Source organism: Camelus bactrianus, chromosome 29 (genome assembly GCF_048773025.1).
Source record: "Camelus bactrianus isolate YW-2024 breed Bactrian camel chromosome 29, ASM4877302v1, whole genome shotgun sequence".
Taxonomy (NCBI): domain Eukaryota; kingdom Metazoa; phylum Chordata; class Mammalia; order Artiodactyla; family Camelidae; genus Camelus; species Camelus bactrianus.
The window spans coordinates 2,743,244-2,757,031 of record NC_133567.1 but is presented as its reverse complement, the minus strand read 5'-3'; the positions used below and the strand labels follow the sequence as shown (position 1 = coordinate 2,757,031).

General features: G+C 49.9%; 1 protein-coding gene across 1 annotated transcript in view; it reads left to right on the top strand.

The window, feature by feature from the left end:
* The window catches only part of ST18 (ST18 C2H2C-type zinc finger transcription factor), an 85,643-nt gene that overhangs the window by 30,324 nt on the left and 41,531 nt on the right, over positions 1-13,788 (top strand). Inside the window, exons 6-8 of the mRNA XM_010970701.3 lie at positions 5,367-6,158; positions 11,702-11,836; positions 13,292-13,382. Coding sequence (XP_010969003.2) covers positions 5,367-6,158; positions 11,702-11,836; positions 13,292-13,382 — 1,018 coding nt within the window. The remainder of the gene's footprint in view (positions 1-5,366; positions 6,159-11,701; positions 11,837-13,291; positions 13,383-13,788) is intronic.

Sequence of the window (13,788 nt, the reverse complement as noted above, 5' to 3'; positions counted from 1 at the left end):
AATTATAATCATCCTTGACTTTTTTGTCTGTTTCCTTGAGCTGGTCCGTTTCTTGTTGGTGGTGATTCAGGAAAATTGCAGGTTGAATCTAGCATTAAGGGAAAGTCTTTGAATCAGTGTGAGACGTGAGGCGTAACTCTTCTTAGGGTTAATTCACCAAGCATTTCAGAAAATGAGTGTTTTTGTTTGTTTAGGGGTTTTTTGAGGGGGGAGACTTAAGGATTTTTAAAATTTTTTTAATGGAGGTCCTGGGGACTGAACCCACTGAGCTCTGCCCTCCCCACCAGAAAATGGGCATCTTTAAACCAGCACCCGCTTTGCAAATGCCGTGAGGACGAGGGCTGTATCTGCAACCACCCACTGGCTCCCCACCTTCTGTTGTAGCCGGACGGTCAGTGTAGATGTAGCCAGGAAAGTACACTGCCAAGGGTTCCCAGTCAAATATTCGCTTAGAAGCACTGATGGGCGTCTCTGTGCGGCTTCACGAATGTTGACTCCTTTTATATCTGATGTTAGAACCACTATTGCTAATAACAAATGTGCTCAAATTACAGAATCATGGCCATTATTTCCGAATTCTTAATATATTCCAAGCACATGGACTATATCACTGAATCTGCCCCACAGTGACGTGGGGTGTGTAATTACGGTCACAGTTGTACAGATGAGACCACCGAGGGCGAAAGGATTCAGTGCTGAAGCCGATGCAGCTTGTAGGTGTGGGAAGAAGACATTTAAGAAGCAATCGATGGACGAGCAAAATTAATGCTTGCCCAGCTCTCGGGCTCCACAATCCAGTCCTCCCCACGCTCTGACTACCTGCAGGAGGCAGGCCAGGCAGAGTTCCCACGAGATCAGGTCACAAAGTCCCATTTCCAGAAACGACAGGTCACAGATGCTCCTACCCCTGGTCGAAATAGCAAACTCTGAGTTGTCTTCGGCCCTCTGAGCGAGTTATCCACCCCTCTCCCCGAAGGAAAGAGAGCTGAGTTTGCGCCCAAGCCCAGCATAAGGGTTTGCATCTGCCATCGCATTTCCTCCGGGCACCCAGGGCCTTCACCTGCCCAGGTGTGTGTGCCCGACTGGGCCCTCAATGAGCAGTTCAGGTGAGGGGAGAGGGCGTAGCTTGAGAAGGCTAAAGGCGTGACCTTAGAACCCTTCAGTGGGAAACTCCGCCCCTTACCCCCCGCTGGCTCCTTCCAAGACATCCAAGTGGGCAGGAAGGATGGTTGATAGAAGAGAACGTGGCAAAACCACGCGGTGCCCCTTCCTCCCTGGGGCCAGCAGGAGGTGGGCCTGCCAGGTGGAGTCAGGAGGCGGGATGAGCCCGCATTTCTCAGCGCAGACGAGGGGGCGGGGGCCAGCGCCACATGGGGGCCTTCCCAGGCTGTGAGCCCGTGACTCCGGAAACCTGCCCCATCGCGGGACCTCCAGTGGCTGGGACGGCACTCCTAACGTATCACCTCTCAGCAAACAGCAGAGAAGCGCTAAGCCACTCCAACTGGGAAATTCTGAGAGATGAGCTCATGTTTTTAGAGCTTTTATTCCCAGCAAAATGTACACACCCAGGGGTCTGGAAAGCTACTTTACCCTAAAAGCAGCTAGAATAGTTACCAAAAAAGAACTAAAATCCAAGTATAGTAAAATCTAGTTGTACTGAAGGAATCAAGCTCAAAACATGTTGTGAGTTTCAGAGGATCTCTCTTGTCTGAGTTGTTTCGCTGCAGAACAGCTAACACACGGAGAGAATCACTAACACGCACCTTCAGGTGACCAGACACCGCACAGGAGGGACTTTGGTTTAAAGCAAATTAACAAGTGTGAACTTTTACATATCAGGCGAAAAACGTTGCCCCAGAGCCAGCCCCTTCCTCCTCCCCGCACTGTGAGCTGCACTCAGGGAGGAGAAGGGCCATCTCGGTGCCGGTCCGGCCCTGCAACGCCCCAGGTGCACCCGGGAGTTTTCCAACCTGTGTTGTGTTGCTGAGAAAGCTGATGCATCGATTTGTTAGTTTTGGTTTTGTTGTGGTATTTGTTTTTACGTATGTTCATCTATAACTTAGGGATCATTGTTTTTTTTGTTAGAAGTTAGCTGACAAGTGTATTCTAGTGTTTTCCTACAAATTCGCTTTTTTAATCAGGTCCTGATTGATTGAACCCAGGGCTCGCACATGCTAAGCACAGGCCCTACCGCTGACCTGTAACCCGCCACCTGCCCTGTAAATCCCCTCTTGAAAGTATCTGAACCTGAGGAAGTTCTAGGCACCCCTCCTGGGTCTGGATCTCAGCGCCACCCCCCTCCACTGGCTGCTTGTGTGACCTTGAACAAGGCCTTGGCTCTGTAGAAGCAGGGTTTCCCTTCCGTAAAACGGAGGAGAAAGTACCTTTCTTGTGGTTATCGAGAGGATGAAGTGAAATAAACAACTGAACACCATGCCAGGAACGTACTAGTTTATTGTCTTGAGATGTCATTGGCTCATCCTGGTTTGGGAGATGAGGACCTGGGGCTCAGGAGGCAGGTGGTGCTGGGCTGGCTGCAGGACCCCCGTCTCTGGACCTCACACCTAGGACCACACTGTGCGCTGACCCTCCGCTCCCTAGGCGGTTGGTAGCATGTGTCGCGTGTGTGGTGAGCTGGGCTGGGCCTTCTCCACACCCTGGCCTGAGAGCTTCCTCCATGTGGGGGGTGTCACCTCTTACTCTGAATAAAAGCCAGGCCCCACCTCACTCATATGGAAGGTCGCAGGTCTCCTCTGCCATCGCTAAGGTCCCAGTAGTATCTGGGGAGGGTATCACCCACTCTCCAGAGAGGGTGAGGGTGCTGGGCCCAGAGAAGGGTAAAGCCCCCGATGGGACACACCGAGACACGTGCCAGGCCCATAGCCAGCCCGAGACCCCTAAGGCAGGGCTCCACGGGTTATTTCGGTGGCTAAAGCACATCGATCACCCTGGAAGATAAAAACCCGCAGCTGAGGGAGCCGAGCCCCCCTCCCCGCCCGGCCACAGATCTGTCAGCCTCAGGAGCTGGCCCACTGCTCCTTCCGGCATGACTGCAGTGGAAGCGGAGGGGGCAGCACTCGGGCGGGCGGCCCGCAGGCTTGCGGGACATCCCTGGAAGCCCACTGGCGAAGCACGCGGGCACCTCTCCCTGCCGGGCTCCTCTCTTGCTGAAGAATAATGAATAAATGTTTTCTTTCAGCATATAACCAACAGTTGAATCAAACAATTCTGTAAACTGGGAGTGACCCGCAGGGCTCATGTTGGCAGCGGCACAGGGACGGGCGTTGCCGGGCACACGTGCGTCCCTGTCGCTCCCGCCTCTCTGGAGATCTGCACTTAATAGGAATATTTTAAACTATGTAGCTAAGCAACAGAGGTAATTGTTGCTTTCAGAGCTTTTGTTAGCACTCCCGCACAGCCCAAATATGCATAATTAGGTATAATGTCTATAAATCATTATTGTACACATGCGGGTAGTTAAGTGCAGTGAGAGAATAGTTCAATGAATTGAGCATATTCACTGAAAATGCTTTTTATTTGTTTTCTCTAGTTCATAATACTTTAAAATTATCATAACCTTTTACACTTTCTCTTAATAGCCAACCGCGACATTGAGAAAAACTTCATTTGCATTTTAGACACTGTTTAATATATTATTTAAACCTGGAGTCGCTCTGATATGAATTCAGGAGAGGATAGCCTGTCCTATCAAACATTATGTGCTTGGTGCGCCAGCCTCTTTTCTAGAAAGTAAAATGTTAAATTTTTCAGTTTATGTTGAATAGATCCCAACAAAAGACTTCACCCTATAATCAGCATTATTTAAAGGGGCTAGTGTTGTGACTAAATTCTTCCCTTCATCCAAAAATGCTTTTAGTTACTATGGCAATATTTACTTGATCCTGGCCGTCCAGTGTTGATTTAGGGAGATAATTACCAGAAAGGAAGATGATGGAGATGTATTTTTGAGTGTCCTTGTCAGAGACAATGTTTGTAAAAAATTAAATGAGACCAAAAAAAAAAAAAAGAAAAAGAGGCAGATTGTCTTCTGCACAGACAACCCCTCCCGCAGCCCTTCTGTGGGACGGCCGTGCTGCCTTCCCTCCCGAGATGTTTACGAATGCAGGGTGCTCTGCACTTGGGGTCTGCAACAGTCTTTCAGGGGCTCATTATTTTGTGTTTCCCATCCCCCACCCTGCCTTTAGAGACACAGAAATGGTCCTGCTTTTTTTTTTTTTTTTCTTTCTTTCTTTCTTTTTTTTTTTTTTTTTTTGGTCTTAGTGAATGTCAGGGACCACTGCCGGCTTGTCTGGTGCATTTCATAGCCAGGCGTGTGCTGGGCGCTGGCTCCCTGGACCACCCCACGTGCTGAGTGGGGGGCGAGGGCGCCAGTGAATCTGCTCCTCTGTTTGCTGGTGTGTTTGCACTGAGACGGGCTTGGGGAGGCTGACTACACACACACACACACACACACACACACACACACACAGTCTGTCACCCCTCCTGAGCCCCTGCCGAGAGGGGAAGGGGCAAGTCTGGGACAGTGGACATCCAGTGGACAGACTGGCACTTGGGGCCCTGTTCTCAGTCTCTCAGTCATAGACCTTCTTGGACCATCAAGACACAATCGGCCCTGACCTAAGAACAACGAGCTAACATTCGACATCCTCCAACCACCCCCCCGCCCGCCTCATTTCCTCTTCACACAAATGTTCGCAGGTACCAGAGAGGTGCTGATTTGAGACACTGTGGATCATGTCGACTCTCCCACTTACCTGTGCTTCCCTTGGCGTGCAGCTCTCCTGCGACAGTTATGCAAGTGCTCAGGAAGCCTTGAAAACTCCAGGCTTCTTTTAGTTACCATTTCTATGTAGACATGTTCTGTGTTTTAGCTAACGGTCCATAAAATCTGAAAGTGTATTTGAGACACTATGGAGGCAGAGAAAATAAACCAAAGACGCTTGGACAATGTATCTGCGGTGCTGGGAGAAGTCCCGTGAATACTTCCTTCATCACGTACAGCATGATGCGTATTGGCTGAGATGTGCAAATGTGAGAGAGACAGGAGCATTCACTTCGTATTCAGAACCTGTTACAGTTGAGTATTCATTTCAGCAGCCAGAAGCACTTAGCTTTTACATAATTCGAACAGCTCGTTGCTGTATAAAGGCAATTCTTAGAACATTAAGGGCCTAAGTTTTGTTTTAAGAGGGTATGTGTTTTTCTACCCAATGTTTATGAAATTGATGGAGCCCCCATACTCACATATTACACATGTATGTGTGTGTACGTATATTTACCTATCAGTGTAATTTCCTTCAAGTAGTTTTTTTCGTTTTTCAAATATTGGCTTTCTTTTTCTACAGAAGAGATCGTGATAAAACCTGGGGGTGAGACACTTCACTTGGCTGCACAGGAAAACTCCGAGGGGAAGGAAGACACGTATGGCTGTTACCGAGAGCTCGTGGTCAAATCTTTAATGCACTTGGGGAAATTTGAGAAAAATGCATCCGTGCAGATGGCAAGTGAAAACTTAAATGACAGCGGCATCCAGTCTCTACGAGCCGAGGGGGACGAAGCCGACGAGTGCTTTATGATTCATTCCGACGACGGAGGAGACAAAACCGAGGACTCCCGGCTGCGGTTCTGCTCCTCCTCCGACAACGAAAGTAACTGTGAAAGTGCGGAGAATGGCTGGGACAGTGGCTCCAACTTCTCAGATGAAACCAAACCTCAGAGAGTCCCAAAGTATGCATTAGAGGATGATCGGAAAGACCTCTTGGAAGCCCCCGAAATAAAGATGGAAGGCGACGAGTTTCTCTCTTGTGAAAACGCGTGTGATTCTGCGGCAGAAAGGAGAGACCCGGAGGATGCTCAGGTGGACCCGACGGAGGGCAGAGCCCAGCCCTCGTTCCCCAGGAGGAAGGGCGAGGACCTCGGGTGCCCGGCAGCGGGGCCAGGGGAGGCTGTGGACCTGGAGAAAGCGAAGGGGAACTTGAGTTTGCTGGAACACGCCATTGCCCTGCAGGCCGAGCGAGGCTGCGTTTTCCATCACACCTACAAGGAGCTGGACAGGTTTCTCCTGGAGCACCTCTCCGGGGAAAGGAGGCAAACCAAAGTCATCGACGTGGGCGGAAGACAAGTCTTTAACAATAAACGTAAGACACGGTTTTGCTTTTACTTTATTTTAGGGATAAAATTGCTTTAGAGTTGGAAAAATAATTGGTGAGATTTGATTGCTTCTTCCAGATAGCTTTTTGACAATTGCACACAGGTTAAAAACCTAATTTATATTATAAAATGAACAACTTTTTCCCTACTCTCTAGATTGTTCTCAGATCAAGCTTGGCCAGTTCTGCAGGGTTTTTTGCACGCACACACACACACACACACGCATAAGTCATTGCCTCTACTTCTTTTAATATAACTGCTTTTTGAAAATATATAGTACTTTTTAAAAAGTACTCTATTGGATATGTTAGATGGACATTGGTGCTTGACTGGATTTTAAGTCATTTAATTAATCAGATCAATTCTGCAATTTAATTCTTCTTTCCCGCCCTCTTTCTGGATACTCTGACTGTTTTTGAGCTTAAAAGTAACGTCAAGACAGGACACTCTGACTCTTCTTAGGACCAGAGGGATGTTAATGCTTTTACAAGCCTACACTGTTCCAAGCTCTCTAACTCGGGGTCCACAAACATCTGGACCAAACTTGAATGTGAGGGCAAATGTGCTTGGAGGAGACCTTAAGAGCAATCCTCAGACTTTGGGGAACCACGTCCCCTGTGCCCCTAAAGATGCCCCCGCCCGTCTTGCACCAGCTGGGCCTGGAGGTGATTCCTGCCGTTCGGTGGAGTTTCCCAAATGGTGGTCCTCAGGTGCCTAGAAGGCTTGTTGAGATAGGTATTTCCAGGATCCAGCATACTCACTGCTTCAGAACTTGCTTTTTTTTTTTTTTCCAACCAGGTTCCTCTGGTGATTCTTGGTCACCCTAAAATCTGAGAACCACAGAATTAAGGGAGAGTACCTTCGAGAAAATCAGGGTCATGAACCTAAAGAGCTTACAAGAATAATGCATTCATATAGTTTAGATACTCTTATTGCTGAAGTTTATCCAGAAATAATTTGTACATTTCAAGTCCGTTTTAATACTCACCCACAATATTAGCTCAGGGCTGAGAGGGAAAATAAGAATAAAATAATGTCATGTCATGAGGAGCAACATAATAATCTTATGCAAGCATATTACAAGGGTAGGGATGAGGACAGAACATTAATGAGTGTGTGGTCTGGGACAGGACGCTGCCTGAGCTCTGAGCACTCCACAAGTCTGCAAACTGTTGAACTTACCTTTTTTAAAAAAAAAATGAAATGATTTTGTAAAATCAGAAAAAAAGAGAGGGAGGGTATAGCTCAGTGGTAGAGCACGTGCCTGGCATGCACAAGGTCTTGGGTTCAATCCCCAGCACCTCCATTAAAATAAATAAACAAAACTAACCCCCCCAAAAAAGGTTAAAAAAGAAAAAAAGATGAACTTCTTTTCAAATTTCCAAACCCTGTAGTTTCCAATATACTATGTTTCATTCATTCTAAGACACACAGTGTTCCCATGTTAACATCTCTGTTAAATTAGAAGGGTCTGCCATTATTTATTTGTTTATTTTAGGCTTTATTTTTTTAACCTTTTTTGTTGTTTTGTTTTGTGTGGGCTTTTTTGGAGGGGAGCTAATCAGCTTTATTTATCTACTTGTTAAGGGGGGGACTGGGGATTGAACCCAGGACCTCGTGCATGCTAAGCACGCACTCTACCACTGAGTGAGACCCACCCCCGGCATTATTTAATTTTCAGTCATTCTTCCTTCCTTACTAGCACACACAATGAGGCTTCATCTTACAACTGACTGTATCTTCCAGCCAATGAAATCCAGTCTTTGGAGAACCTTTACTTGTGCCATAGCTTAAAACACTGGAAGATACTTTGGTCATTTTCATAGAACTTTTAAAACTTTATTTTTTTCTCTACAAAAATTAACAAGACAATAGAAAGTGTGTTTGTGAACACAGGTCATGCTGGAGACTGAGAACCACTAAATGAGGCTGGATGCGTCAACAGCGTATCCCACTGGGGAGGCGAGGTCCTGCCTTGGAGGGTTACAGTCCATGCAGGGAGCTCTAGACCACAGGAGACCAGGAGGAAGCAGGCAAAAATGTGAAGCCAACTGCAGGGGACTCTGGGCTTCACCCAGAAGATGCTCTAGTCAAGTGTCCGCTCCTTGCTCCCTGTCCCGGGCGTGGGAGCCAGGGCATTAGAGGAGATTTTTCCCTCCAGTGCGTATTCCATGTTTCTAAGTAAGCACTCATCGTGGACGATGGCTGTGCTGTTTGAATTTCCAGGCACGTTGGGCACAGGACTTCACTGTTAGAGAGAGAACACTGGGGTTTTGAAACACTGTTTCACCCAAGCAATGCTACTGTGACAAATTCTGGCTGTGCTGTTGCCACCAAGCACTTAAGGAGACTTTGGGCCGCAGTATAAGGAGCATCGCCATGTGATTTATTGCACAGCCTAGACACTTTCGGGGGAAGGGGAGCGATGTGAACAATGCCACAAGTCCATCGGGTGTGACTAGGACAGTCCCAGGCAAAGCGGGACGTGAGGTCACCGGAGTTTAAAGTCACCTTCACGAGGCAGCATCCAACAAAGAAAATAAAAGGAGAGCCAGGCCTGAGAGCCGCGCAGAGCCCCAGCGCCAGCTCGCGTCAGGCACGGGGACGGCGCTGGAGAGCATCGCGTGGGCATCTTTGTTCCTCGGCTGGGGAGGGGCTTGTCGACTCAGTGCAGGACGGACTGTCAATGGCTCACACCTGGTCAGGGGCCAGCCTGCCTTATCTCCCACACCCTCTCTGGCTCTCCTTATACAAAGAGTGGGGCCAGGAGGGAAATACTCGACGCCAGCCCTTCCAGCGTGGTGTAGCGATGCGGTCTCACCTGGACGAGATCCGAGGCCGGAAGGCCCTCGAAACAGATGTCGCTTCTCTATCTCTCTAGTTCACTCTCACGGGGCGGTCCCCCCCCCCCCCATTTCATATTCAGCAAACAGCCAGGATTCTGACTAGCGTTCTACCGATGTTACGCGCCTAAATGAACCTGACGTTTGGCAACAGTTTTGGATTAGGTAAAAAAATATTCCCTGCAAAATCACACGTCAAAACTCCGAACACATCCCCTTGTCTCGTACAGAAAACAGTGTCGTCTGCACGTCGCGGCATGAAATCCTGCCTCCCAGGAAACACACATGCCAGCTGCTCCCACTCTCTCACGACCCGCGGCGGCTCCCTGCCGACCCCGCCCTCCCTGCAGGGCACGGGAGGGGTCCTTGGCTCCGCCCCCTTTTGAAGCCACGCCCCTCGTAATTGCATTACGTCCGGCCTGCCGGGCCCATCCGCGCGGGGCGGCGCGTGTCACGCCTGCTGCTTGCAGCTTTCTGCCCTGGAGACGCCTGTCGCGCCCGGCGGCGACGCCCGGCTCCCGGTGCCCCGCGCGGGGCCGGAGCACGCGGGCCGGGCAGCCTCGCAGCCAGGACCGGTGCCGGCGCCCGCAGCCCTCTTGCCGCGGGCGTGTGCGGATGAGCTACGTTCGCTCTCGGCGTCCTGGTTCCTGATGCTGCGCGTCCTGGGCCGCCGGCAGCCTCCTCCGCCCCACGCCGGTCCTTCCTCGGACGCCCTGCCCGTCTGGCTCTGGGTCCTCTGGACGCCCCGGGAGGGAGGGACAGGCTGGCCCCAGTGACTGGCGTTGGCGTTTGATGCACGAGTTCGGGGGGCAGCTTTGGCTCTAAGACTGCATTTCTGTTTTATCTACCAACTCAGTCACCAGTGTGAAGTATGTTCATCTTCACTTATTTTGCATATTTATGTAACATTTATCTAACCCTCCGCCATGTGTGTGCCAGCAATTAAAACCCGGGCTTGTCTCAGTCTTCCCCCTCTAGGCTGCCGTCCCGGGCAGCCCGGCAGAATGTGTGACAAGGTGTCCCTTTCCTCCGCGGGGCTGCCCCGGGGACGCAGCGCCCTCCCGACCCCTCAAGGCGGCCTCCAGTCCGTGTCCTTCCAGTCCCTGGGAGTCCCCGCCAGGATGTGTCCCCGCCAAGCCTCTGCCTCTGCCTTCAGTTTCTGCTTCCAGAGTGAAATTGGTAGCTTCTCCGTCGTTACTGCTGACTGAGCCAAAGCAGGAAGCCACTGGGGTCTCGGCGCCTCGGGCCCCTGCACCGCTGCGCACTGGTCGGGCCTGGCGAGAGATGGCATTCTTTTTTTTCTCTTTATTGAGGTGTAGTCAGTTACAGTGTGTCCGTTTCTGGTGCACAGCGTCATGTTTCAGTCACACATGGACATGCATATATTCCTGTTCATATTCTTTTTCATTATGGGTTACAAGATATTGAATATCGTTCCCTGTGCTCTACAGAAGAAACTTGTTGTGTATCTATTTTATATAGAGTAATTAGTATCTGCAAATTTCGGACTCCTAATTTATCCCTCACCACCCCCTTCCCCGCTGGTAACCATAAGCTTGTTCTCTATGTCTGTGAGTCTGTTTCTGTTTCGTAAACAAGTTCATTTGCATCTTTTTCTTTTTTTAGATTCCACATATGCGTGACATCATATGGCATTTTTCTTTCTCTTTCTGACTTGCTTCACTTAGAATGACAATCTCCGGGTCCATCCATGTTGCTGCAGATGGCATTATTTCATTCTTTTTAATGGCTGAGTAGTAGTCTGTTGTATAAATATACCACAGCGTCTTTATCCAGTCATCCTTTGATGGACACTTAGGTTGCTTCCATGTCTTGGCTGTTGTAAATAGTGCTGCTATGAAAATTGGGGTGCGTGTCTTTTTGAATTAGAGTTCCCTCCAGATACGTGCCCAGGAGGGGGATTGCTGGATCATAGGTTAGGTCTATTTTTAGTCTTTTGGGGAATCTCCATACTGTTTTCTATAGCAGCTGCACCAAACTGCATTCCCACCAGCAGTCTAGGAGGGTACCTCTTCCACACCCTCTCCAGCATTTATTGTTCGTGGACTTTTTGATGATGGCCATTCTGGCTGGTGTGAGGTGACACCTCATGTTGTGATTTGCATTAAGAGGTGGCATTCTTGACTCGCATCCTAAGTCTTGTCCCCACATGGCCAGGAGCAGCCACTTGAACCCAGAACCAGGACCCCCTGCAGCCAGGACCCCTGGACAGGCCAGCTGGCCCGCCTCAAATACAGTGGCTTCTTCACTGTGTGATTGTGAATCTGGCTTTTTCCAGATTCCTCCTCTAGGAGACAGTTTTGGTTTAAACAAATTGTTTCTTTTTCACTGTATTTTTTTCTTTTCCGGACCCTACTCGTCCTCTGGTACAGGGCTGACTTTTCATCACGAGGCTCTGACTACACCTTGTGACATGACAGCTTGAACCCTCTCTGTGTCCCCCTTCGCCTGCCCTGGGTCAGCCTTGGCTGAGGAGACCAAGAGGATGCAACACAGTTTCTATGCTTCCACAGGCCTTCATTGAGGGTCTTGTTCAAGGCAACATGGGGAGAATGTTTATGATGAGAAAGCTGAGCAGAGCAAGGAGATCGCCTGCAGGGCCGCTCCGCGGGGTGGGAGGGAAAGCGCAGTGACCAGATGATTCTCGTGATTTAATTCCTCCATAGATTCACCGAGGCCTGAAAAGAGGGAGACCAGGTGCCCCATCCCCGGGTGCGACGGCACGGGGCACGTGACGGGGCTGTACCCCCACCACCGCAGCCTTTCGGGGTGCCCCCACAAAGTGCGGGTCCCCCTGGAGAGTGAGTACCGCCCACCCCCTAGAGGAGGGGGCTGCTTGTACATCCACGGTGTGACCCATGGACGTCCAGAGTGTTTGCTCTGTGTGTCAAGACCATTTCTGTTGAGCCGGGTTTTTAAAACATGCTGTGTTAATAGAAAACTTGGGGCACAGTCAGGCGGTAGATCAGGAGACGGCTGACATTGAGAAGATCGTTTGCTACTTACTCACGGGCCCCAAGATGGGGAGGCACCTCAGGCCGGGAGGGGGCACTGGGGGCAAGAGCCTTCGCTGTGGCTCCCTGGAAGGGAACAGAGTAACAGGCCCCGGACTGGCTAGCGGGAGGTCCTTCAGGGGGCCCTGGGGCGTGGGGCTGTCTGTGGCTGGCTGGGACCTGGCCCCAGGGGTTAGGGCAGCTGCAGAGTGTCCTGAAGGGTGACACCCTGCAGAGGAGGCAGGCAGGTATGGGCTCCACATTGGATGGCTTGCATTCGCAAAGTGTTCACTACCTCTAGGAATTAGCAAGCCCTGGGGCGGGGGGGGGCGTGTCTCCAGGAGGCCCGATATCAAAGCATTAGAATCCAGGAGATACCAGGTCCTGTCTCATCCGAGGCCTCAGTGCCTCCTCTGACACAGGACGTGAGTCACGTCCCCACCGTCCTCCTGCCTCCCCTCTGCGCACAGGGACACGTGGTGTCTGTGATGTCTCCCGAGGGCCCTGAGTGAGGACCAGTCTGGGTTGGTCTCTTCACGGCAGCCCTGCTGGGGGCTGAGAGACTGGAGGAAAAAGAGACGGCAGAGCTGCTCCTGCGTTTTGAAATACCCGCATGTCACATCCTCTACTTACTGGACCCAGTTATTTAAAGTCCTATTGAGTCACACCAGCCACAGGGAGAGAGGTGTCTCAGCATCACCCTTCTCAAAAGCACGGTTCTGCAAATCACTGAAACCAGCCCTTTCAGAACCGCCCAGATCAAAGGGATTACCTGAGTGTCCACCCAGCTCTTTCACGGACACAGAAGGCAGCGGGGTGGGGACTGGCGAGTTGTGATCAAAGAATCAAAATAAAATCTCCTAGGAGATGTAGGAGACTCCATGCAGACTCCGCGCAGTGGGGAACAGACAGAGCTGTTTGACAAATAGTGGCCTCTATCCACCCCCAGGGAGAAGGAAGTAAATACACAAGGAATGTTAGGAGTTTTTCAGTTTAAGTTAAATAAAAGCAGAAAAAGTCTCGTTTAAGTCCAGGGTTAACCATCCATGAGGTTTAGAGAAATTAAAACTGAAACGAGCTTGGTGAATTTAATTTCTGAACTTCTTAAGTGTTTGTTAATTTCCACCCGAGTATCTCTGGGGCGGGGGCACGGTGGATTGTGTAACTAAATTCATTTGAACGCCAAGTGAGAAATCAGTTTGTTGGTATGTGATGTATTTCTGGTAAACGGCTCTTTTCTTTTATGTGATATTTTGTGCTTAGTTCTTGCCATGCATGAAAATGTGCTCAAGTGCCCCACCCCGGGATGCACAGGACGAGGGCATGTCAACAGCAACCGCAACACGCACAGGAGGTAATTGGGGTGAGACTTGTCCACCACAAAAACGCGGAACTCACCATGTGTTATCAAAATTGTTGGATCACTGTCAAATATGGCAGCACCTGACACAGATAAGAAATAGTCTCAGTGTGTGCAGAGTGGGAAAAAAACCTTATTATTTACTTCCGTAGAAATTTTCACCTAGCAGCCAAGTATGCCAACAAAAAAACGATATATTTGAAGACTGGGGTAGATGCTCATATAGTGATACACAGAGAGCTTGTTCTCGGCTCTGAACCTCCCCAGGGCTGTTTGCCGTGAAAAGAGTTGCTTAGGGGTTATCTTGAATCTCATCCAATAAGCATTAAAAAGGAACCAAAGAGCTTCCCGATTGCTGAGGGTAAACACCATCCCATTTCGCTGGGATTCATTTCATTGA